Raw genomic sequence first — 26,680 nt, 5'->3', positions numbered from 1 at the left:
GGGAAGTGAAGGGCAACAAGACCGTCCCAGCCTTCCAGAAGCCTACAGTCTAGGAAGCATCTTCCCTACTATGTAAACTAGCATCCCTGTCCCTTTCTTTTAAACAAAATTCCCCCAAATTCTTTTGGTGAGCATCAAACAAGGCAAGATTGGCAGGGGGGGCACATCATGGTATACTGGGAAGAACCATGAATCTGAAGTCAATGGACCTGGATTTGAATCCCAGTTATGTCACCTGCTGCCCAGGCCACCTCGGCCAAGCTACTTCTCTGGGGCTCCATCTCTGCAGTTATTGGTTTTCCACTGTTTGAGTCTTAACCTTTGTGAAATGAAAAATAAATTTCAGACTCACTATTTTTGAAATTCATACTCCAATGTTTTTAGAAGTAGGGAAAATATTCAATTGAACATTCTCTAAGCTTGGCTATGTGCCCCCCCCATCTCTGTTTCTTTCTCTCTCACTTCCCTCTCCTCCTCCTCTCTCTCCCTTCTTCCCTCTCCATTTTCACTCTCATTCTCTCTTTCTCATTCTCTCTCCCTCTCTTCATTTCTCTCTCCCCCCTCCCCCTCTCCATTTTTCTCTTTCTTTCTCTCTTTCTCTCCCTCTCCCTCTCTCTGCCCTCTCTCCATCTGTCTCTCTCTCTCTCTCCCTCTCCCCCCCCCCCACTCTCTTGCTCTGTAATAAGGGATGGCTCTCTGGGGAAGAGAGATCAGAAGGATATATCTGGAAATGAAAACGATATCAAAACGAAAGATATCAATACAAATCTTTAAAAAAGAAAGCCATTAGATTTCAGATTACCCAGAGGAAAATGATGCAGGAGTTCATCCCAGTCACTTTCAATTAGAATTTAATTATGGTACCAGAGAATTGCTGTTGAGGGTTTTAAGTGCATGGCATGTCCATGTTTTAATTTCATTGTAATGAATGTCTTCCCATTAAAAAAAAAAGGCAGGAGGGTTCTTTAAGGGCCCTTTTCTAGCTCTAAGTCCAGGCTCCTCCACTCCTTCATCCTGGAGGGAAGGTGAGAGCAGGTGGCCTCAGAGAAACTTGGAACAAGAGAGAAACGCAAACCTTTCAGGTCGTGGCAGAGACAAGAAGACGCTTCTCTCACATTCAGCCAATCTCCCTGATCAATCGCTGTTAACCATCAAGGATGTGCTGGACCACAGAGCAAGCTGGGGAGGCACAGCTTCCCCCTAAGATTAAAGGGAGGGAGAGGGAGGGGGAGGAGGAAGAAGGGGGAGGGGGGAAAAAGGAGAAAGAGAGGAAGGGAAGAAGAAAAGGGAGGGAGGAAGCAAGGAAGGGAGGGAGGGGAGGAGAGGAAGAGGGAGGAGGAAGGACTCTGCCCTGGGCACCACATTCTTCAGAAGGCCTGCCCCACAGGAGCACAGGCAGAAGGGAGAGGGTCTCTGGGTCAGAATAGCCATCAGCTGGACCTTTTCACAGCCCTTTCACTATCCCCAAGCCTAGAATTCTCTCCCTCCTCACAGTGGTCCCTTCAAATCCCCCATTTCCTCAGCTCCCTCCACCATGTTCTTAAAGATGTGCTACAACAGAATAAAGATCGCTTTGATTTTATGTAGACTGGGTACTGATGTAATTAATATATGGTGAGAGTTTTTGTAAGCCTTAAAGTGTTATGGAAATGCCATGAGGAGGAGGAGGAAGAAGAGGATGGCATATTTATTTGTATGCACATGCCTGGCACTTACAGACCCTTAATGAAAGCTTGCTGAACCAAATACTTCAAGTTGTCTCCTTAGAAAGGAGGGAGGGAAGTGGCAAAGGTCAGGCTGGGATTTTTAACCGAGGAAAATGCAGGGCCCTTTCCTGGAGAGCTAAATGGAAACAGGCCATACTAAAGAGGTCTGGATTCCTGAACAGGTGAACACACCCATGACATCTCAATTTCAGAAAAAAAAACTTCCTAACCAGGGGATCTATCCAAGTAGAATGGTATTTCTGAAATGGTAGTGAGCTCCCTGTCCCTACAGGACTTCAGGCAGATCTGGCGATGGGCATTTGTCCCGGCTTCTATTTTAGGGTCAGGTTTGAAGGGAAGGCCTCCATGGCCCCTTCTAACTGTGATTGAGGGTCTCTGGGCCGGAGGGACTTCAGGCAGGTGACCGGTGACAGCTGTCTTCAGGTCTGTGAAATGAGCACAGGAAGTGTGGGAGCAGATCATGATCCATCACCCATCCCATCCCCCAGACTCTGGGTCCAACGAGGTTGTCTCAGACCAACCAGGACAATGAAAAGCCTTCAAAGAAACTTTACTTTCTCCCCTTTCCTCCCCTCCCCCAGGAAGGGGCAGGAGCTGAAGTTAGAGGTCACAAGGAGCATAGTCCTAAAGTGGGACAAGCTGCCAAAGGAAGTGGTGAGCTCCCCACCACCCAGAGGTCACCAAGAAGAATCTAAATAACCATGTCTCAGGGCTGTGGGAGGAGGGATTAGTTTTCAGGTCAAAGTTAGATTAGGTGGCTGCTGAGGTCCCTCCAAACTCTCAGAATCCGGGCATGGAAAGCGGCAGTTTGAGAGAGGTCTGGGGATTGACAGCCTAATCCCCACACACCATCCAGCCACCTCATCCCAAAGAAGACGGTCAGCCAATACAAGGAGGAAGAAGGGTAGGACTGGGACCTTGGTCTTGGGAACTCCCAGATGAGAAACTGCCTTTACCAACATAGGTGAGCACCCTCTCTGCTGCCTGGGGGCACCAAGGGCCCAGGGCCACCCAGCCCGGACACGTCTGAGGCAGGATCTGACCTGTGACCAGGACTTCCTGGCTCCAAGGCCACTTCTTTATCTACTGCATAATGAAGAACTCGAACTCTGAGAACCAAGAACTTTTCCATCTCGGGCATTAGCTGTGATTAAATGAATTCAGGAAGAAAACAAGCACCACCTGGGACAACCGGCAGAAGCCCACCGGCCCTCCCTCGGGAAGGCTGAGCAGCGGTCAATGTCTGTCTACTCAGCTAATCAGGACGGCAACAAACAAAGTGGAGCAGAGGCAGGAACACCAGGACGTCAAAGATCTGCGGCCGGGAAGGACCTGAGATGTCATCGAGGCGTGCTCCCTCGCTTGACAGATGGGGAAACTGAGGCAAAAAATGACTTGCTCAAGGTCACCCAGCTGGAATTCAAACCCAGGTCCTTAGACTCCAACTCTCTGACTCCTTCCCCTAGACTAGACAGAAGCCTTGAGAACTACAAGGGACTTCAAGAGACCATCCAGTTTATGCGGCTCCAGAGGAAATGAGACAGAGGCCGGGGGGCACTCCCACTTCCACCAGAGGAAGAGAGACATTCCTGGAAACAGAGGGAGGAAAAGTCAGAAGGCCAAAAACCAAAACTCCTGAAGCCAAGGGCCGGCTGGCATCCTGAGGATGAACAGCTGCAAAAAGGCCAAGGAAGTCTCTTAAAAAGGGATGACAGCCACCCAGATATGGGCCTGGGGTACCGGGTGGCTTCAGGGACAGAGTGCTGTCAGACAGCTAACAAGTATTTATTAAGCACCTACTGTGTGCCTGGCACCATGCTAAACACCAAGGATACAAAGACAGCAACAAGCATTTATTAAGCGCTTACTGTGTGCCAGGCACCATACTAAACACTGGAAATATAAAGAAGTCGACAAGCATTTATTAAGCACCTACTGTGTGCTATGCCAAGCACCAGGGACACAAAGAAAGGCAAAAGACAGTCCCTAAAGTGGTGAACCCGGAGTTAGAAGGACCTGGGTACCAAGGCCTCCTCCCCCTCTCTCAGGGCTTGTGACCAGTCAAATCCTTCAGTATCTCTGATGTTCAGCTTCCCCAACTGTAAAATGGAGATCATAAGACCCAGGGTCATAGTGAGGATTAAATGAGACAAGATCCGTAAAGTCCTTTGCAAACTTTAAAGCACTACAGACACATCCCTTGTAATTATGATTACAGTCCAAATCTGAATCTGCACTCAGAGCTTGTCTCCCCTCACTTCTTCATCACCACCACCACCATCGCTTGATGCCTCCCCAGGACACCAATCTCTCTTTCTCCAAGGCTGTCTACATTAATCAAGGTGCCCTTTGGTGTTGTTTACAGAGGCCCTAGACCTGAATTCAAATCCTACCTTAAACACCTGCCATCTACGTGACATAGGACAAGTCACCTGTCAGTTTCCTCATCCATAAGGCTATGTAACCTCTGAGGCCCCTTCCAGACCTAACTCTACCACCCTGTCTTCCAGTAGTTAAAGGGTCTTAAAGAAGAGATGACTCCTCAGGGTCCTTCCTGATCTTAATCCAATAGTTTGGATTTAACAGCACCTAGAAGATAGGCCCCTGTCTTATCCAAACCTTGGCTCTTTCCTGCTGTCCTTGGGGAATGTCTACCCCGAGCAGTCTAGGCTGACTTTTCCTTACAAAATGCAGAAGCCTCCCGCTATCCAGACTTAATGGATTTTGGGGACCAAGTGACAGCCGGAGCTTGCTGGTGGCCCAAAGATAAAAGCCAGCGTGGGAGGAGGCGAGAGGAGGTGACCAGCCTTCATCCAACTGAACCAATGCTGTGTCCTAGCCGAGTGTCCTTCCCATGGTATTGTTGTCTTGACTCGTGTGTGAACTGGATTTCAGTGTGGCAGAGCTGTGCAAAGTCATCAGCCTCATTCTCTCTTCCAGAGAGAGTCACTGAAGTCCAGCAGGAAGACAAAAATCAGGAGGACAGGCAAGGCTCCCAGAAGCGGTGGATGACGTCAGCATCTCTGATGTCTGACCAAGTGCTCCACAGTACCTGCTTGAGCCTCCTTTATGGCCGTTGGAACAAGTTGTTCTCATCTGCCCATTCCTCCAGGGAAAGTCTTGACACGCTTGAGGTAGCCACCCCGCGAACTCACCGATGGAATGAAGGTTTAGCCCATCTGCTAAGACAGTTCTACCCAGGTGTGGCTACTGCCCATGCCTCAGCTTCTTGGAATCACAAGTGAGAGGTGGGTGAAGGGAAACACCAAAGGTGGATGCGCAGCCCTGAAAAGGGGCTTGAGAAGCCCTCACCCCAGAGGGGCTAGTCCTCCCTGAACGCCCCATACACATTCTGGCCACTGGTAGCAATGGGAGCCGGAGCCGGGGAACATCACAGGGCTGTTGTGGGCTGCTTGTCGACCCCTGTCATCCCGGGCTCTGGCAGGTTTCTCCCCTGCTCTGATCCCAGTCTTTCTGGGTTGTGTGGGTGGCATGCTTGGCCTCAGTGCCTCTGGATTGCCATTGGCCCCTCTCTCCTCGGCGGTGTGGCTGACATGCCCCCTGGCTGGTGTTGCTGTGCTCAGAGTGAACCTCTGAGTCACTGTTAGATGTCTCCAAATATTTCTCCCAAACCTGAAACACTTGACCACTTGGCTTACCACCCCTGCACCCAAAAGGTTCTTAATAAGCCTTGGCTGGATTCTACGTGACTCTGCATCCAACCATCAGCCCACAGGTAATGGGAGGGCACCCAAGATGCCTAAATACAGAAGCAGCACTGGACCTGGAGTCAGAAAGATCTGGGTTCAAACTTCTGCCTGACGTTTACCATCTGGACAGCCCTAGGTAAATCACTCCTCTCTGGGTCTCAACTCCCTCTTCTGTAAATTGAGGATAATAAGATAGCAGCACCTTTGGAAGCTTCTGGGGAGGACCAGATGAAGTGGCTATGAGGATGACAGTGATGACAATGACAGCAGGTCCTGGCAAAACATACACAGGAAGCAGGCCAATGCTCACACTGGGTATCCTCTGATATATTCTACTAAACAACCAAAGAGTGAGTGAAGAGGAGGAGGAAGAAGAGAAGGAAGAGGAGGAGGAAGGAGGAAGAAGAAGGAAGAGAGGAAGAGGAGGTGGCAGGAAGAGGATTCTCGGCAGGGGGATCTCAGAGAAAGATGCACTCTGAGTCCTGGATCAGAGGGGCTCTGAGCACTTCCGGATCCACGTAGGTAGGCATACCTCCACATGTGGTCAAGTGTGTCAGAGCAACAGTCCAGGAAGGCCAGGGCAAAGGGAGGTAGCACAGACTCTGATCTGCCCTATAGCAACTAGACAAATGAGAGAAATGCCCTTCACTGGCTTGTCAGAAACAAAAGGCCTCCGGTCCAGCTGGTCTTGTCACATTCCTCCCAGGGCTACCTCTGCCCCCACATCAGACTTAGAGCTGGGCCTTGGAGGCCATCAGGTCCTTGCCTTTTACTGTGGAGGCCACAAGGCCCCAAAAGCTGCCGTGCCTAATGCACAATCACTCCCTGGTTCTGAGCCTTTGAATGCCAGGACTCTGTCCGCTGGCCCGTTCTGTTGGCCCCTCTAACTGGCCAGAGCTCCAGGTTATTCAGAGACAGCTTCTTAGCTCTCTCTCCCACCTCCACTCCCCTTCTGAGCTACACTTCTCTCTTTCCATGTGGTACTCTCCCAAGAGAACGCACCTTGAGGTCAAACTGTGTTGCTTCTGTCTTTGAGCCGGGCACAGAGCAGACGTCTACTCAAGAATTGCCAGATGGATTCACTGCACCCATTTCCTTCAGGCAATCCTGAAATGTGGACTGAATGGGTGACTCTAAACAGAAATGAATGAATGAAGTATTTACTAAGCACCTACTATGTGCAAAGCATTATACTGAGAGCTGGAGTGCAAATGGAAAAAAGAAATCATAGAAAAATAAGAAATGGGGAGTAAATCTATAGACAGAATCAACACGGATGAGCAGATGAGGAGGAGAAAAAGAGACACAGCTTGGAACAGTGGACAGAGCAGCCCAGGAAGACCTGGATTCAAGCATTTATTAAATGCCACCTGTGTGCCACTCACTGGACCAATCTGACCCACACCAGCCATGTGACCCTGGGCAGCTCCTTATGACTAGGAAGTTGCAATATGCAACTGCAATATGCTGCAATATGCAGAGGGAATTTCCATACAAGGAGCTCACCACCCTGACAAAATCACTGGCGTCCTTCTCCTCCTCCTCCTCACCTGTCTATGGCACCTTCAGGTTTTGCAAGGCCCTCTTCCTACAACAACCCTGGTAGGTGTACAGGGCAAACGTTACCATTCCCACATGGCAGATGAGATACTAAGGCTCAGAGAAAGGTTAATTGACCGGCCTAAGATCACACAGTCCCTGAGGCAGGAAGTCCAGGGCATCCTGACTCCAAGCCCGGGTTTTCCCAGGCAGATGGACATACCTGGCCTAGCCAAGAAAGCTTACTGTAGGAGATGGCCTTTTAGTCAATATTTCTCAAAAGAAAAAGGCTGCAGTCCATGGACAGAAGGAAGGCCATTTAATGACTTGGGGAGAGGCTTCAAGGCAAAATAAGAAGGCAAGATGGACCACAACAAAGGATGTGGGGAAAGCCTAGGGGAGACATAACAATTAACTGCACAATCACCACCAGCAAATGATTTCTGAAGCCCCTTAGGACAAGTTGGGAGAACAGAGAGTCATCTTGGAATTTAATTCAACAAGCAATTTTTCATGGGGCCTACACATAGCAGATACGTAAGACTCTAGGTGGAATGTATCCCACCACCTTGTGTCACAGGGCTAAGCTCCTCAAGGAGCGCGGCTTCTACTTGCGAATGTCCATCCAAGGTCATCGGAGGAGGCAGAGAAGACTGGCAGCTGTGGGGACCAGGAAAGGTGTTCAGGAATGGCGGAAATGAGGAGACAGCACAGCAGGGGTGGAGGAGGGGCCGAGAAGGGGCCAGAGCCTGTGCTAAGGTTTGATGGCAACCAATGAAATGTGCTGAGCTTGGGGCAGTCCGGTCTTGCAGGGATGGAAAATTCGTGTGGCTGCCTCTAACTTCAAAAGGCTGATTGTGAAGCTTGCTTCCCACCATTCTGCTGAAAAGGAGGCAGTTTTAGACAAGCACAATCTACTGCTTTGTTTCTCCTGATTGTTACAAAGGAAAGTTGGGGGGGGGGGGGACGGCAGACACTCCCCTCCCTGGGAAGTGAAAGATGTTTTTTTAAAGTGTCAATAATTTATTTTTGCAAGTAGAGAGGAAGCGATGGAGATAAATCTGGAAGGAAGGAGTAGCAGAGCAGATCTAGGCTGAGAAGCCAGTATTTTAGCCTCAAGGTAACAGAGCCACTCGGGCTGATGACCTAGGCTAGGGGTGGGGAATCTTCAGGCCACATGTGGCCTTCTATATCCTTAAGTGCAGCCTTTTGGCTGAATCCAATTGGCCAGGGGTGGGGAACCTGAGGCCTTCAGGCTGCCTGTGACCTAGGAGAAGAATCCAGTCAGATGGGTACCTTGGGGGTCTCCCGGCAGCTAGGTGGAGGAGGCAGTGGAGAGAGAAAAAGGGAGACTGAAGAGAAGGCTATTGCCATGAGCCCAGGTGAGAAGCCATAAGAGTCTGAGTGGGGCTGGTGGCCTTGTCACACAGCCAGTATGATATCAGAAGAACTAGAACCCAGATGTTCCGGCTTCAGAGGTTGGCTCTCTAGCTGGGATACTCTGCTGCTGCTGCTATACATTTTACAGAGAAAACGGGGACCCAAAGTAGAAAAGGGAAGTGTGCAAGAGCTCACTCAGTGTTTGTCCTACCATGCGCCCTCCTGACAAGGGAAGGCTTGAATATGAATAGGGAGAGATGACCAGTGAAGAAGGGGGGGGGGGCATAACTGAGCCTCTGGGGACACTCACCTCAAGGGAACAAGAAATGAGCCTGAGAAGGGGAGTTGGTGGGTAGGTGGAGCAAGGGGGTCTGGCCGCTGTGGACTTCAAGAGTGGGAAACGGCAACAAGAAACAAGAAAAGAAGCTGGAAGCTCCAGTCTGATGAAGGGGACAAGGAAGGGTTCTCTGAGCAGGAAGGAAAGAAGAAAGCAGAGGATGCAAGCTGGGGAGGAGGCCCTAAACCCCTGCCTACATAGGGCAGGCACTGGAGAGACCTAAAGGGTTTGAAAGGGAGAGGAAGGCCACCATCATCATCATCATCATCTTCCTCATCGCCATCATCACTGTGAGTGACAAAGCTTATCTGGCTTCAGGAAGAGGCTGGTTCTAGGTTCTCCTCGAAGGATGCTCGGAGATGGGCAGGCCTGGCACCCTGCTGGCTGCTGAAGGGTCCTGTGCCTTCCTCCTCCTCCTCCTCCTCAGAGGTCTTCCCTGGGGTGGCTGCCCACCTCTCTCTAGACTCACTCATCTTAAATTCCGCTACTCCAAACAGCGGGAAATGAGTCCACCACCACCACCCCCCTCCAAAAACACAGGGGAGGCAAACATGGGCGGCTGTTTCTGCCAAGTTAAGCTCTGAATTAGCTGAATTCCATTTCATTAAAACAATTACCTGAGAGCCGGCCAAGAATGACACAAAGCTTCCTCCCAGCACCCCCCCTTCCTTCCATCCCCCCCAACACACGATGCCTGCTTCCCAAGTCAGCCAACAGAGATCGAGTCCATGACACACACTCCCCGAGGGACCTCACTGGGAAAGGTCCCACAATCCCCCACCACGTGACAGGCCAGGAGGTCCTGGGTCCAGCAGAAAGGAGACCTCAGGCAACACCCTGTCCCGCTGGGAGCTGCCGGGGCACTCACCTCTCTGGAGAAGCCGAGGGAGCTGGTTGGGCCAGCCTCAGGGTGCTTTCCCAAAGCATGGCTGCCCTGTGCCAGGGAGGCTGAGCTAGCCCTGTGGGAGGGTGCCAAGTGGCACAGCTCTGACTCAGCATAAAGGACAGGGGCTGGGGGCTGGGAGGGTCAGGTCTCCTGGTGGGTCCCAGGCCACTGGATGGCCTGGCCTGGCCAGGAGTTCTCTGTTTGAGCCTCAGGTCACTCTGGCCCCTGCCTCCCTGTCACCCCCTGGGGGTGCTCAGCTAGCCCCTGATAAGGCCATGCATGACGTGAAAGGACAGGCATTCCTCCCTCCTCCTCCTCCTCCCCCTTGGCCCAGGCTCTCCCCAGGCTTCCTGCCTACAACCAGCCCGGCTCCAGATTACACCAGAGATCCCCCCACCAGCACCAGGGTCAGAGGGCCAGCTCAGAGCCACACACACCCAGACCAGGACTCCAGGGAGAAAAAGAGCAGCAACTATTTCTAGAGAGTTTTCATATCGTCATCCGCATTATCTCACTGGAGCCCAAGGCACAAGTATCACTCAAAAGGATCTGTGAGTACTTCCCAAAAGGACTGGCCCGGATGGCCGAGTGTAACCTTGCATGGAGTACAGGGCACTGGCCTTGGAGTCAGGAAGACTCGTCCGTCAGTGAACGAGCTGGGCCTGATGGCCCTTCAGGAGGCTTCTGGAGCCCTGTCTACACACCCACGTACTCATTATCCAGGCTAACTCTTCCTGGGGGACCTCTGTCCATGTCTACGCAACACTAGGGGCTAACATTCATGGCTACAAGTTACCGTTATCCCCATTTACAGATGAGGAAACTGAGGCTCAAATCGGCAAAGAAACATACCCAGAGACAGATAGTTAGTACATGGTGGAGGTGGAATTCAAATCCACATCTTTCCAATTCTGAATCTTGCACTCTATACTCACTGACACACATTCTCATAGGAATTCTGCGTGTGTGTGTGTGTGTGTGTGTGTGTGTGTGTGTGTGTGTAGGGGTGTGGTAACCTCTAGCTGACAGTCTTGGCCCGTCCGTTCCCATCAACAGCCCACTTGTCTCCTGGTTTAAGGCCACGCACAAAATTCCTACTATCTCCCCAACAGGCAGGACAGTGAACCAAACAGGAAAATGGGGCTTCTGGGATTTTCTGGCCCAAAGCTGAAAGGGACCTCAAAGGTCACTTCATCTAACACTTATATAAATAGGAATTATCCCTTCTCCCACATCACTGACAAGTGGACGTGAAAGCCTCCAGGGAGAGGGAGCCGCTATCTTGCAAAGAAGCCAATTCCACCCGGGGCGGGGGGGGGGGGGGGGCTCTGTTGCAAAGTTTTTCCTTAGATCACCCCAAATCTGCCTTCCCTGTAACTTCTCCTCCCCCGCCCCCAGCCAGGCTGTTAAAGAAGGACCAAAATACAAGAACATCTCAAGCGATCAAGCTGCGTCTATCAACACAGTAAACTTTTCCCCCCGTAAGGCAGAGAGAGTAGATTGTAGGATAAATGTTTTAATTTCAAAGTAAAACTGTAATTATTTTAACGTCCACTGATGGTCAATTAATAGTGATAAAGACCCTCTCGTCCTTTTCTTGTCTTCTGAGAAGGAACTGGGGTCGGAAGAGAGGGCATTGGCTGTCCAAGACCACAGAGTGAGAACCAGAGATAGGATCTGAACCCAGGACCACTATCTCCAACTCCAGGCCTTTCTACTCGATCTGCTGCCTCAAGGGGCAAAAAAAGGGACCCCCAGAAGACTCCTAAGACTCGCTCAGAATAGCTGACATGTCAGTAACACTCTGAGGTTTGCAGAATGTCTTAAGATAAGAGTATCTCACACAAGGGCCCTAACAGCATGATCTCCAGTTTCCTGCGTAAGGCTAAGTATGTCTTTACCAGGAGGGTTCTTAAAATGTGGCCTCTGCCCTCCATGGCTCTGCCCAGCAGGATGGGCTCCAGATGAGGGGCTACTTGTGGGGACCCTAGAAGGCATCTACTCCAGGACTCAGAGAGGTCACCCACAGTATGCCCAAGGCCGCACGGGCAGCAAGTGATCCAAAATTCCCAGATCCGATCCAAAGTCTTCATTCATGATAGAGGGACCTGAGGCCCAGACAGGTCAAGTGACTTACCCAAAGTCTCAGTAGTGACCAGAGGCAGGATTTGAACCCAAGGTCCTACGACTCCAGATGCAGAGCTCTTTCCCCTTCACCTTTGCCCCTGGGCCCCAGAATTCATTTCAAGGCAAGGAGACATCTATTAAGTTCCTGCTGCGCACATGAAATGACCAAGTTCCAGGGAGAACGTCACACACAAGGTAAGGCGAACGGAAGGCTGGATGTCTGGGGCATAAAGAAAAAGTCCTAAGCACTCTGGGAGGGGCAGCTGGGTGGCACAGTGGCTATAGCACAGACCTTGGAGTCAGGAGGACCTGAGTTCAAATCCAGCCTCAGACACTTACCAGCTGGGTGACCCTGGGCAAGTCATTTAACCCCAATTGCCTCTAAAAAAATCATAAAACAAAAAAATTAAAGTACTCTGGGAAAGTCAGCTCCTGAATTTCAAAGACTCACCCTGGAGCCTGGAAAAGCACGGTGGGACTAGGAATAGTGGTCACCGTGTAGACCCCAAAATGAAGCCTCCAGAAGGAACAACCTGAGAGATAAAAAAAGCTTCCCTCAGAGGCTGAAGAAAAGCTCACAGCTCACTGGCTAAGGCCAGGAGGGCCCTGAAACAGTCCCAGGGTGGGCACGATGCCAGGGCAAGGGCCTGGGGCATCTATTTCTGAAGATGACAACTTAGAACACTGGGGTAAGGGAAGGAGCTGGGCTTACAGCCAGAAGCCCTGGGTTCTAAATCCTGGACCTAGGTGACTTTGAACAAGTCTCTCTGGGCCCATCAACATTCACAATCCCCAAGGAGAGTCCATATCCCGGGTGGAGAACCTGCAGCCTTCAGGTTCCCTGCCCCTGGTCTATCCAGAACTGCGAAGGAGGACAGGGTCTAGGAAACAGGGTACTTACTCTTCTGGCCTAGGCATTGAGATCTGCAGCCACTCACCTCATGGGCAAATGAAGATCAGTGACTTGGTGAGGATGAAAGGACTTCTCCATCAAAAAAAAAAAAAGCATTTATTAAGTGCCTACTGGATGCCAGGCACTATGTTAGGGATGGCAGACCAGGAGCTGCCAAGCTTAATTGGATTGTACCTTAGACATTATCTCATGGATCCCTGCATTTCACAGAGGGGGATGTGATCTGCCCAGCTGGCAGAGCTGGCATTTGAACCCAGGACCACAGGCCTTCAATCTACTGCTTTCTGCACTAACCCATGTTGATCTGCGGACTCACCTCTCAGGAAACTAAGGGAAATGGGTATTGTAGTGTGTAGTATAAGCAGGACAGACACACACACACACACACACATACTGACAGTCTAGGACCCTAATTTTACAGTTCAGCAAATATACAGTGCCAGGAGGCCTGGTTGACACAAAGGTTCCCTGCCCTCAAGGAGTTTACGTTCTTCTACAAGGTACAGACTACACTCTATTGGGAGGACCCCGGGGAAGCAAACATACAACAAAGTGCCCAGCTCTAGGGAGAATCAGGCTCCGTGCCCAAGGCGAGGGCATCAGCCACTCCACTGGCTTAGGCAAGCCACTTCCCCAGACCCAGCAGCTGGGTGCCCCTGACCCTGGCCCGACACACAGAGGAGCCACAGACGGACAGCGCAAAGTCCAGACTTTCCATGGAAACAGGCCCAGGCTGCCTGAGGCAACTCCCCTGCCCCCCAACAGGACAATAAGACTCTGTTTTCCAAAGGGTCAGAGCTTCTGGGAAGCTGAAAGCTGACAGATCCAGACTGCAGAGGCTAGTGGGCAATGCCAACAGCTGGCTGGGCCCCCCAGGAGGGGCCTGGGGGAACTCAGAGTTAAAAGGGGTGGGGGCTGGAGCCGAGACCACTGTGTCCCCTGAAGGCCATTTCCTGGGTGTAGTCTCCAGGGCAGGCATTTCATGGGGAACAAAACATTCATCAGCCCCCACACCCCCTTCCCCTTAGTTAGTCACACAGGGGATGGGAGAGGACAAGAGTCATTGACTATAGGCAGAGAGCCAGCCTAGACAGCCATCAGTCTCCTAGACAGCGCATCATAAGATCACAGGAGAGAGCAGGGCGGAGATCCTGGGAGGCCATAATAATCTTCACCCTCGTAGCTAGCACTTATATTTAAGGTCTGCAAAGGCGTATTACATATATGTTGCCTCACTGGATCTTGAGTTTCACAACAACCCTATGAAGCAGATGTCATTATAATATGTAATAACTAGGGAAACTGAGGCTGAGAGATAAAATGCCCTGCCCAGAGTCAAACAGCCAGTAGGCATCTGAGGCAGGGTTTGAACTCAGCTCTTCCTGACTCCAGGCCCAAACTATCTACCCAGCCACCTAGTGGCCTCTAGCCAAATCCTCCCATTTTACAGACAAGGATACTGAGGCAGGCCCAGGGAAGTTGCTCAAGGTTACACAAGTGGAAGGCAACTGACTCCAAAGCCAATACACTTTGCAACCAGCTAAGCTGCCTCACAAGGTATGGCCGCCATACAGTCACTTCGAACTGAGCAAAACTAGGGCTGGTTCTGAGACTGAGTATGGTCAGAAATGCCATCAGAGCACACTTCAGGTGGCATCCAGGAGAGCCCAGCCCAGACTCTCAGCCAAAGGAAAGTCTACAATTAGCAAGAAAAGCCACCAGCAACATTGGACTGAGGGAGAAAGATGAAGGCAGGACCGGCCAGGGCAAAGAAGAGGAGGGCAGGGCTGGACACTTTGTGTTTACGTTCTCTGCCCAACCAACGGAAGAGTTATAAATTTGTTACTTATTAAACAACACATGGCCAGTCTGTCTGTCACAGGCTGCTCCAGGGAGGGAACGTTTCTCCAATTCTTTTCCAAAAACAAAAGTCTGGCTGCAAAAGTTCTGCTACCCCACCCCCCCAACCTACTCCCCTACCCCCCCAGTCCCATCAGCCCAAAAGAAAAAAGCTGGCTCATAAGCTCTCTAATGGGGCTCCCAGCTGAAAGCGCTCTGGGGAGGAGAAAAATAAAAACACGAGACCGGGCCATTATTGTGTCCAACCTCAGAAAAACAGCTGACAGCCAACTCTGGGAGCAGCCAGCCAGAAAGACAGAGGGGCTGAGACCCAGAGGCCTGGCAAATTCCTCTGCCCTCCCTCCCTCACCCACCACCAAGTGGCCTCAGGCTCATGAGCCAGGCGTGGTCCCACTGGCTCCTGGGAGCACAGCTGCACCCAGATCCAGGCCACTGAAACACGGTGTCCCCCCTGCTCCAACCTGTTCCATCTTTCCTTTCAGGGAGTAACTATGTTCCTTTTCCCTACATGGAGGAGGAGGAGGAAGCATATGAGGGCAGGCATCCAGGATCTCAACTTCAAACTCCAGTCCCCTGAGCACCACAGAGAAAAAACATGCTGGAAGCAGCTTGGGATGTTCAGTTTAGAGGTGGAAGGGTCACAGGAGACAATGCAAGAGGTCACGGCTCTAAGACTGGAGAAGACCTCAGAGGAATCATGTCCAACCCCCCCCCCCCTTTTGACAGATGAGGAAACTGAGGCCCCGGAGAGAGTGTAGTAGTAACTGTCAGAGGAAGAATATAAACCCGGATCCTCTGACTCCAGAGGCAATGTTCTTTTTTTCACTATGCCAAGTTCTTAGGGGTGACATTAAGTGCCTACTATGTGCCCAGCACAGTACCAGGAGCAGCAGATACCAAAAAAAAAAGTCCCTACCCTCAAGGAGCTCCCAATCTACTGGGGGCCTAGGGGGAGGGGATGAACACAGATAAGGAAATATAAAAACTTACACAGCTAAGTGTATGAAAGTATATGGAAAATAAAACCAAAGATATTTCAAAGAGGCGACATTCATAACGAGAGAAGGGACCAGGAAATCCCTTATATGGCAGGTGGCCCCTGGACTAGTAGTGGTTAAGCCCCCAGCACTTTAGTATAGTGCCTGGCATACAGCAGGTGCTTAATAAATGTTTACTGGATTGGTTTATTGGAGCTGTGTCTGGGATGAAGGGAGAGTTTCTGTGAGATGAAGAAAGAGGTGTGATCCTTCTAAGCTGCCTCTAGACAGCCCAGGGATTCGAAGAGATGACAGAGTGAGAAAGAAGGCACCTCAAGAGACCAGTTAGTCCAACCTTCTCCATTTACAGAAGAGGAAACTGAGGCCCAGAATGGTAAAGTAACTTGCCCAAAGTGAGATAGGGAGGAAGCATCAGAAGGTGAAATTTGCACCAAACCAAATGTTTTGACTTCCACTGGTCCGTGGTACTGCACTTCCAACTCTGGTCATTCCCCTCCCACCCCACCCCAAATAACAAATTGTTTAGATGAGGTACTGGGTAAGCAAAGGCTCTCCCAGACTTCCTGTAGGCATATCCATTTTTAAAGGAAAAATACCTGCCCAGAACCAATGCCAGCCCTGAGAATGTTAGAAAATGTGTGCCAAGTCTAGCCATGGAAGAACTCAGTTTGGCACGAATATAACCCCTGGGCTACCCCTCCACTTAGTCTCTGGGGGAAGGCACCCAGAGAAGGGTCAGAGAGGCACTCCCAAATTACCCTCCTCCCTACCTCTGCCTGGAAACACTCCTGTGCCTACAAATAGCTCAGACCTGGCGTCCAAACTGCCCACAGTATACTGGGCACTGGAGGAGGAGGCCCCATCTGTCCTGTCTGTCGAATACATCCTGAGAGAGCAGAGTTGTCCAGTCACCCAAGGTCCATACATGCATGCATGCACACACACACACACACACACACACACACACACACACACTCACACACACTCTCTCTCTCTCTCTCTCTCCCCCCCTTTCCCCCCCATCTCTCTGTCTCTCTCTCTCCCCCTCTCCTTCTCTGTCTCTCTGTCTCCCCCCCCCCCATCTCTTTCCCTCTCTCTCTGTCTCTCTCTCCCTCTCCCTCTCCAGCATGGCTTTCACTCAAGCAAGCAGCGGCTAACTTTTCCTTACTCCATGGTCCCTTTTCTCCCCTCCGGGTCATGAATGACCACACCCCCCCCGCCGTGCGGGCAGGGGGTCTCCTGGGGCTCAGGGAGTGCCCACCCCCAGCAGAGGCACCAGCCCGGAGGGGGAGCCGGCTTCCAGGGCCAGAGGACCCCTAAGCAGGGAGGGAGCAAACTCTGGCTCGGGCATCCCCTTCCCCTCTTGGGGGTCGGACTGTCCCGAGGCGAGGGGTGCGCCCGGTGTCCAGCCTCCATGGATGGCTTGGGGCTCTAACCCCGAGGGGCCGGACGCCCAGCCCCCGGACACCTCGTCAGTTTCACGGGGAAACAAACACAGGCTGGGACCCATCCCACCCGGGAGACCTCATTTCAGAGTCGCGGACCCTCGGGGTTGTCTCCGACCTGCGAGCAAGCCCCCCCGTGCCCCGGACAGCAGCCCCCCAGCCTCAGGTGGGAGTGCTCCGGAAGGGGGCTCCCCTGCTCTTCCCGGACCCAGCTTCTACTTCCAAGGATTGGGGGGTGGGGAGGCGGGTGCAGGGGGGGAGACGAGTAAGAGAAGGGGTGGGGGCCTGCCCGCTGGCCCCCCAGGCCCCCGGCGCCGGGACGGTGCTGGGGTGGGGACGCTGTGGGGGAGTCTCAAAGCTCGTTAGAAGTGCCCGCGGGGGCTGCCAGCTGCCCCCCAGCCCGGGGGGGGGTCCCAGCCGCGCCCCGTGGGGCGATGGCGGCGGGGGCCCCGGTCGCGCGTGGGCCCGCGCACTCACCGAGGTCGTCCATGGCCGGGCCGCTCTCCCCGCTCTCGCCTCGCTAGCTCGCGCTCTCTCCGCCCCGCAACTTTTCCGCCGCCGCGGCGAGCTCGGCCCGGAGCGCGCCCGCGCCCCCGCTAGTCCTCCCGCGCGCGCACGCCCTGCCCCGCCCCCCTGCGCTCGCGCCGAGACGGGGGGGAGGGGCCTGCGGGGGCGCGCCCTGCGCGGGCCCGCGGGCCCCGGGCGCCCCCTGCCGGAGCTTTCCCGCAGCGGCGTCTCCGCGCGTGGGGCCTCCCCCCGCCCAGTCCCGGCCTTGGCCCGGCGCGCTCCCGCCCAGTGGGCCACACTCCCACGTGGGAGCCCCCTGAACACCCGACCCCCGTCCCTGCGCCCCCACGCGGGAGCCCCCATCGTGTGGGAGCCCCCCACCAAGAGCTGCGGGATAATTGACCCTTTCACCCACACACCATGTGGGAACCCCCCATACCGAGTCTTGTCCCTACACGGACCACGTGGGAGCCCCCAACACCCATCCACACGCATCACGGGGTACCCCCACCCCACGGAGAGTGTCCCCCTGCTCCGCACACGCCTCGTTAGGTCTCTCTAGATGCCCTCCCCAGGTCACCACGCAAGCCTTGGGACCCCAGGCTTCCCCAAGCACACCCATCACATGGCCCCCCAGATATCTCCCCCAGGCACTTTTCCCCCACCTCCCAGTCATTCCACCTGGAGGCCCACCAAGACACCCCATGCGTGTTCCTACAGACCCCTGTGAGAGCCCAGCCCACTCACTGACAGGCATGGGGGAGGTCCCCTAGATATCTCACATGTTCCCCCACACAGCAACACCCTGCACGTGTCCCCATCCAAACCACAGGGGCCGCCCAGATACCGCAGGGGCATCCCTCCGTCTACACCACAGGGGAGCACCCCCGGCTTCCAGCACGCATACCCACACACACGGCCCGCCTCTATCCCACTCATACAATGCAGGAGCCACCCCAATGACCCCACCCGTGCACGTGCCCACACCCAGCCGTGGGGAAACCACTTCAGAAACACCACACGTCCCTTCCACGGACGTCCCATCCCCTTTCCACAATGTAGGCGCCCCTGGGTGACACCCCCTATGCCCATTGTATGGGAGCCCCAATCTCTGCCTCCAAAAGTGTAGACACCCTACCTGAGTCCTCTCACCCCCCTACATAGCATGGAGGAGTCCACATGGTCTGGGCTGGGGGAGCCTAGAAGGACGCCCACCTGGGTACCCCAAACCCTCAGCCTCAAGCAGAGATGCTTTGTCTCCGGGCCCAGAGTCTGTGCGTGTTTTCTCAAAGACTTTATCTTCCAACAGGTGAGACATATACGTGTCTATCTGTATCTATAGACAGCCAGGCAGATAACAGCTAGAGATAGATACAAGGCAACCTTGGGAGTAAGGGGCACCTCGGGGGTGAGGTGGATAGAGTGCAGGGCCTGGAGTTAGGAAGACGTGAGTTCAAATCCACCCTCAGACCCTCATTAGCTGTGTGACCCTGAGCAAGTCACTGAAACCTATTTTCTCCCAAAATGAAAAAGAAGAGCAAACATAATTCCAACACAGTTTACTCACTCCGTTTCCATCTCTCTATAGCATCCTTCTAACTGCCCTAATAATGGTAAGATTCTTAGGAGTTACATGTATCATCTTCCCAGACAGGAATGCATACAACAGTATAATTAGACCGTTGAGTATAAATAGAAAGTGTAAGAAGGCTGGAGGGGGCTAGGGTCTGAAGGGCTTTGAATGCCACACGAGGAATTTTGTATTTGATCCTGGAGGCCACAGGCAGCCACTGGAGTTTACTGAGTAGTGAAGTGATCTGGTGGGACCTGTGCGTTAGGAAAATCCCTTTGGTGACTGAATGGAGGATGGGCTGGAGTGGGGAGAGACTGAGGAGGCAGACTCCCACCCCCACCCCCAGCAGCCACTGCAGTAATCCTGGTGTAAGGGGGTGAGTTGGAGCAAGGCTCCTGGCTCCCAGAAGAACTTGCATCTGCCAAGGGACGGAAGACATGACTTTTAATTTTTAGACAAGCATATACGTGGTAATTTGAGGATCATAAATGGCAAGAGCTGTCAGAGGCCGTCTAATCAAGCCCCTCTATTTTGCAGACGTGCTGTGACTAGATGAACTCTAAAGTTGGTTCCGGTTCTGAATCCTGCATTTTATTTTTTTCAGTCATGTCCTACTCTTCGTGACCCCATTTAGGCTTTCCTTGGCAAAAATACCAGAGTGGTTTGCCATTTCCTTCTCCAACTCTTTTTACAGATGAGGAAACTGAGGCAAACAGGGTTAAGTGACTTACCCAGGGTCACACAGCTAGTAAACGTCTAAGGCCGAACTTGAACTCGGGTCTTCCTAACTCCAGGCCCTACATTCCATCCACGCTATCCAAATCTTGTATACAGCAAATTAATTCTCCTGAGAGCAATTCAGTGTAGTGGTTACAATATCATTATCTGCATTTTAAGTGTAGGGAGACCAGGGAGAAGCGTTGTACTGTCCAGAATGGCTGGGGCCTCTTGCTGGTCCATTTGTGTAATGAAGGCAGAAGTGTGGACCTGTCAACTTTCCCTGGCTTTATTTGCAGGTCATTCAAAGAGGCTCTTGGGAGAGTGGCTCGTCTCTGGACTGCCTTGAATCCCTACAATCCCTGTTATGTATTTTTTGGGTAGAATCCCCATAATGGCTTTGGGGAAGCAGGATCACAATTAAGGGCAGAAGATACAACTACAGGAAATAAAAGGCAGCCCCTGCCCTCAAGGAGCTAATGGTCTAACAGGAGGACAACAACACACAAAAGGAAGCTCACTTCTGGGACCCTCCTTCCTGCCTTACTCTCCAGCCTCCCCACCCCCCACCACCCCACCGCTTGACCTAGAAATCTGCACTGGTTTAATATAATCCAGGCAATTTCATGACTTTTTTACATGACTCTACAGACAGGGCTGGAGGCCAAAAAAGTGACCTCAGGGTCCCAGAAGTTAGGTACCGGCCTGAAGAAAAGCAGTCCTCACTCAGGGCCAAACTATGGTCAGACGTACAGAGACAACACCAGTCACCAGCCCCCCAAGCATAGGGGGAGGGGGGACAGGGAGACTCCCAAGGTCTCCTACTGAAAGCCCTTCCTTTAAAAATCACTAAAATAGGTCCTATTGATTGCTTTTCTTTTTACACCTCTTACATCTCCCTTTCCTCCTCCCAGAGAGCCATTATCCCTTATAATAAATATTCAAGAAGACTCCAGGTAGAATGGTGGGGAAATGAGCTGGCTTTGGAGTCAGAAGACTTGGGTTCAAATCCTGTGTCTGTACCGGCCTCATGCTAGGCACCTGACACTTATCAAGACTGATTCCTTCTTTTCTTTGTATTCCATGTGCCTAACACTGTGCCTTGAATATAGACACTTTTAATAAATGCTTGTTGAATTCAGTTGGATTTGATGATCTTAGAGGATATGGGGGTGGGGAGAAGGGATGAATGAAAGGGCAGTTTCAGCCTTAGCTGGGCATTGTGCCCATAGAACCAACTAGAATGGACCTTGTTTCCTCCAGGAGAGAGAGAGAGAGAGGAAAAGGGAGAGGGGGAGGGAAAGAAAGGAGAGGAGGGGAAAGGAGAGAGAGACAGAGGGAGGGAGGGAGAGAGGGAGAGATATGAGAAAGAGAGACAGAGAGGAAGAGAGACAGAAAGAGAGATGGGGGAGAGAGACAGGAAAGAGAGAGAGGAGAGGGAGACGGAGAGAGAGAGGGAGGGAGGGAGGGAGGGAGAGATATGAGAAAGAGAGACAGAGAGGAAGAGAGACAGAAAGAGAGATGGGGGAGAGAGACGGAGAGAGTGAGGGAGGGAGGGAGGGAGAGATATGAGAAAGAGAGACAGAGAGGAAGAGAGATAGGAAGAGAGAGAGAGATTGGGGAGAGAGATAGGAAAGAGAGGGAGGAGAGAGAGATGGAGGGAAAGAGAAGAAGAATACCTGTTGACTAGATAACCCAAGGATTAATTAAAACTGTGGACCTGAAAAGAACCAGGCTTATCTGTTAAATAATATTTAAAATTGTACACTTAATAATTGTGGAATAAAGGGCAGAATCTTACCCAGTCTCTGAAGCTTTAAAGAGAGACCCAATGAACAAAGAAAGAAAATGCTTTCATTCCAGGCCTACTGAAGACTCCCCATGTCTCTTCTCCACCTTTGCTGAGCTGGACTCTGGGACCATGCAGTTGGTCCTGAGGTTGTCCCCATTTTTGTGAAGTCGTTTCTGGTACCCTAAAACCAAGCCTGTGACCTTTTGGGTGGTTCACTGTGGAGCAGGGCCTAAAGAGAGGCCCTTGACTGGGGGGTGAGGGAAGAGAGAAGGGATTCTTAATAGCTAGGGCCATGCTGGATTCCTCTCACTTGGTATGTGTGTAACTCTTCTAGGCTTCGGTTGCCTAAGTTGTCAAATGAACGTTTTGGAGCAGACGGACTCAGGGATCCCTCAGAGCTTGAAAGCTCAGATCCAGCCCTCTCTGGTGACCCAGGCCTTTGAAGGATACAGAAGTATGGCACAAAGCCCTCGCGCTTTTCCTGTAAGACACAGACATGAAAAGCAAAATTCTACACAGGAGCAGACAAACTTCCCAAGACTGTGTATCAGAGTGGGTTGAGAGCTGGACTTGGGGGTCAAGCAGAGGAGTAAGAACCTGTGATTTCACTGATCTAGGGCACTTCCAGATGAGGAAACTCCCTCCACCAACGCAAGTCTTAGAGAGTTACCAAAAAACTGAGAAGTTAAGGCTTGCCTAGGGTCACAGAGCCAGAACCTGTCAGAGGAAGGGCTTGCTCTCTATCTACTCTATAACCCTCTTAAACCAAGAAAACCCGAGATTAAGTCCTACTTCTGGTGCATACTGACTGAGTGATTGTGGATAAATCATTTCCAAATATTCCTAAAAATTAGGAAGTTAGACTAGGTACCTTTTGAGTGTTCTTCCTGCTCTAAATCTGGCCTCAGTTTCCTTATCTGTAACATAGGAAGCATAATGAGAACAGATTTGTTACAAAGATCACCCAAGACAATGGCTGTAAAGCATTCTGCCAGCATTAAGGCCCCATGTAAATGTGAGTTATTGCCATCTGAACTAGGAATCCATGGGAAAGAGAGGTCACTATGCTGTCAGAGTAGCCAGGGAGGGCATATGACCAGTGGGACCATTAAAGTATAGGACTAGAAGGGACCTCAGAGGCCATCAAGTCCAACCCAGAGAAAACTGAGGCACAGAGGAGGGAAGAGATTTCCTCAAGATCTCCCAGGTAGTCAGTTATATCTGGGACAAGTATATCCATCTGTTGCCTATATGTGGAAGGCACTCCCTAGTCGCCTCTGCATCTTAGAATGCCATGTTTCCAAGCTCAGCTCAAGTACCACCTTCTGTGTGAAGCCTTTTCTGATCTGCCTCAGGAGTTAATGCTCTCCCCCAAAAGTTACTTTATATCTATTCTCAATATATCTATTACAGTATATATACTACACACTACAGAGGGAGGCCACTACTCTCAGATTCTAGGGTATCCTGTGGGTCTGCATGCCTAAAACTAGAGCCCAATAGCCCCTACTGGTGATCTCACCTTTAATAGTCAGCCACTAGATACAATCAGCTCAAAACAAGGGCACTTATGAAGATAGCATAGTGAGATCAAGAGTTGCAAAATATTACCCCCATGAATCTGGAGTGTGTTACCTACAAATACACACAGCACCCACAGGAAAAGTAACACAATTGTAGAGTACACCGGTTGTAGGGAACAAGGCAGCTCACGCCCCTGGTACTTCAGTGACCCAGTGTGTTTCTCACCTCCTGAACACAACTGAGGCTCAGCTGTGCTCCCAGGGAGAACTCAATAGCCGGGACTAATTTTCACTTGAGTCTATTATCAATGCTCTTCTTTGCTGCCAGAGATTCTGTTCTTTGAAGCTGCTTCCTTCCTTGAGTGATTTGACTCCCCTCTGTGTGTCTCTGTCTATATGAAGAGTGTGTCTCCCTGCTGGATGCTGCCCTGGCTGGTGGGGGAGATGGTGTGGAAGACAGGAGAAGATTCCCCACCATCCCCCATAGAGGTATCAGGGTTATCAAATTCCACAAAGCTGTTGCCTCCAGTTGGCAAGCTAGTCTTTAAAAAAAAAAAAAGCTTTCATTGATATATTTTTTTACATAAGAATAGTTTCCCCCAGTGTCTTTCTCCCACCCACTCCCCAGAGTATAACAAATATATAGTATTTTTAGAGACCAAAAAAAAAAGAGAGAAAAAATCAGCATAACTGATAAAAAAAAATTGAAAAAGTCTGAAAATATGTGCAATGTGGGGGCTGCAAAGGGGTGAGTGGGAGTGTCTTCTCATCTTTTCTTTCAAAACATTCTTGTTCTTTGTAATTCTACAACATTCGCTTTTGATTTTTTAGGATGACTCTTCCCATTGACATTGTAGTCGCTACATACATTGTTTCTTATTTCTCTCTGCATCTTTTCACATAGACCCTGCCATGTTTCTCTGTATCTCTCACATTCGTCACTTCTCATGGCACCTTCATCATTCCATTACATTCATGTACAGCAGTTTACTAAGCCATTCCCCAATTGATGGGCATCCATTTTGTTTCCATTCTTTGCTATCGCAAAAAGAGCTGCTATAAGTATTTTGGGGTGCATGGGGACTTGCCTCTTAACAGTGACCTCCTAGGGGTACAAGTCTAGTAACAGATTGGCAATCCAGCTTCTTCAGGGCAATGAGGGGCATGGGAAATCTTCAACCAGCCAGAGGTGGTTACCCCTTCAAATTCAATCAAGGCACTTTATCACACTTCCTAAGGGGAGGCATGGAATGTATAAGACTTCACACACTTAAACACCTCCTTATCTGCCTTTTACTTTCTGTGGGCTGGGGGTGGAGGGTTGGGATGGGAGTTGAGGGTGTTGCTCAGATACCATTTCTCTCTCTCTCTCTCTCTCTCTCTCTCTCTCTCTCTCTCTCTCCCTCCCTCCCTCCCTCTCCCTCTCCCTCTCCCTCCCCCCTTTCTTTTTCTGTCTCTGTCTCTTTCTCTGTGTCTGTGTGTGTATCTCTCTCTCTTTTCTCTCTCTCTCTTCTCTCTTTCATAGACACATACATACACATGTACATGTTGTCTAGATTGTAAATTCCATTACAACAAGGACCAATTTTCTTTCTTTCTTTGAGTCCTGGTGCCTGGCACGGTGCTGGGCACATAAAAGCTTATTCATTTAATGATACACAGGTCCTTGAGTTTCCATTTCCGGCCTCTTTCCATTAACAGCTTACAAAGCAACATGTAAGGGGCTGCAAATGAATGCAATCTGGACTCAAGACTAAAGAAATGAAAAGTCATCAGAGCAGGGAGTAGGGAATGTTTCTTGGAAAAGGTGAGCTTGGAACCAGCTTCTGGAAAGAAGGAGAGCTCCGCATCAGGGGAGAGGCTAGGAGTGAGACCGGCATTCCGGGAGGGAATGGTATGTGCAAAGGAATGCAGGCAAGAACAAACTTGTTGTGTGCCCCTTGAATTAAGGAAGGTGGAGGATAGAAATGGTTCCAGCTGCTTCCTACCCCAACAAGGAGCTAATTTGGGGAACCACAGAATCCTAGGACTTCAGAGGATCATCCATTGAGAGTTGGAAAGGACCATATAGGTTATCTAGAAGCAGAGGAAGATCAGGAAGAGGAAGGATCACTGACTTTGGAGTCAGAGGACCTGGGTTCAAATTCTGACTCTACCAATTACTAGCTTTGTGGCCTTGAGCAGATTATTTTGCCTTGTGCCTCATTTTCCTCACTTGTAAAATGAAAGAGTTGGACTAGATGACCTCTAAGTCTCCTTCCAAGTCTATGATCTTATGACCTTGGTCATATGACCTCTCTGGGCCTTCGTTTCCTTATCAGTAAAATGAAAGGTTCTTTTCCATCCAGGATCTGTCATCCTATTAAGAGTAGTAAATTGTCAGACCCAAGATATGAGCCAAAGTCCTCCACCCAGACTCCAAACACCCACTCTTGCCACGCCATGACGACTCATTTTATCCTACTCCTCATTTTTCAAAGGCTGAGAAGGGCTAGGTGAATCGCAAGGTTAACTGGCCAGTCAGTGTCAGACTCAGAGCTTGCACCCGAGTATCCTGATTCGAGGTTCTGCCTTCTCTCTTCCACATCCTACCAGGCCAGGGCCTCTCTAGCTCTGTGGATTCTAGAAGAATCCCAGGACTTCCACAGCCTAGGCCCCGGAGGCAAGGGCACCATTCAGTCCTTTTTGGTCATGGCTGACTCTCCGTGACCCCGTTTGGAGTCTTCTTGGCAGAGATCTTGGAGGGGTTGGCTATTTCCTTCTCTGGCTCATTTTACAGATGAGGAAACTGAGGCAAACAGTTAGATGACTTGCCCAGGGTCACCCAGCTAATAAGTGTCTGAGGCCAGATTTGAACTCAGGAAGATGAGCCTTCCTGATGCCAGGGCTGGCACTCTATCCACACAAATGAGGTTTAGTAAAAGAGGTGGGTTTGGAATGGGGGAACCTGGTTCCAAATCGGGGCTCTGCTTATTCTTAAAATAGTAGGCAAGTCACTCCCCTTTCTGGGCCTCAGTTTTCTCTTCTGTTAAGTGACTGGCTCAGACTAGTTGGTATCTAAAATTCCTTCCAACTCGATCTCCCTGGCCCCAGGATAGACCACTAGGAAACGACAGCTGTTAGCAAACATTTAGGTGGCTTAGTGAGTAATGGGCTGAGCCTGGAGTCAGGAAGACCCGAGTTCAAATCCCGCCTCAGATGTTGTGAAAGTCATTTAACTGCCCTTCGCCTCAGTTTCCCTAGCTGTAAAATGATAAGCACCTAGGTCCCAGACTTGTGAGGACCAAATGAGATAATACATGTGAAATGTCTCCAACATAATAAGCATTCTACTTAAATGGTAGCTGCTATTATTCATCGGTGCCTTTTCTCTTGACATTACAATAACCTCCCCCCCCCAAAAAAACTCTGAACCAGCTCCAATTATAAATAAAAGCAACTAAATTAAAACATTTGATCCAGATACTGTCTAACAATGGTTTCATCTCCTAACTCTCTGGTTTAAGGAAGAAAAATTTAAGAACTCCCCTTTTCTCTCCTTTGGCTAGACGGAGATCAAAGGCCTCAGTTACAGATAGTTATCTAACTAAGAATTAGCTACTCTCTGATGCTCCCGAGATCCTCTCTGGTTGTGAATGCAAATAAA

At 50.8% G+C, this 26,680-nt stretch overlaps 1 protein-coding gene across 3 annotated transcripts in view; it reads right to left on the bottom strand.

Moving 5' to 3' along the window:
- PXN (paxillin) overlaps positions 1-17,520 on the bottom strand; it is a 56,794-nt gene extending 39,274 nt beyond the window's left edge. For 2 of the 3 annotated variants that reach the window (XM_036765084.1, XM_036765090.1), the window contains exon 1: positions 17,400-17,487. In XM_036765084.1, coding sequence (XP_036620979.1) covers positions 17,400-17,412 — 13 coding nt within the window. In that variant the 5' untranslated portion in view covers positions 17,413-17,487. Of the gene's footprint in view, positions 1-17,399 lie in introns of all 3 variants that reach the window. The other variant, XM_036765096.1, reaches the window with a different exon arrangement.
- Positions 17,521-26,680: the final 9,160 nt, after the last annotated feature.

This window comes from Trichosurus vulpecula, chromosome 1, assembly GCF_011100635.1.
Source record: "Trichosurus vulpecula isolate mTriVul1 chromosome 1, mTriVul1.pri, whole genome shotgun sequence".
Lineage (NCBI taxonomy): Eukaryota > Metazoa > Chordata > Mammalia > Diprotodontia > Phalangeridae > Trichosurus > Trichosurus vulpecula.
This window is presented reverse-complemented; position numbering and strand designations above follow the sequence as displayed.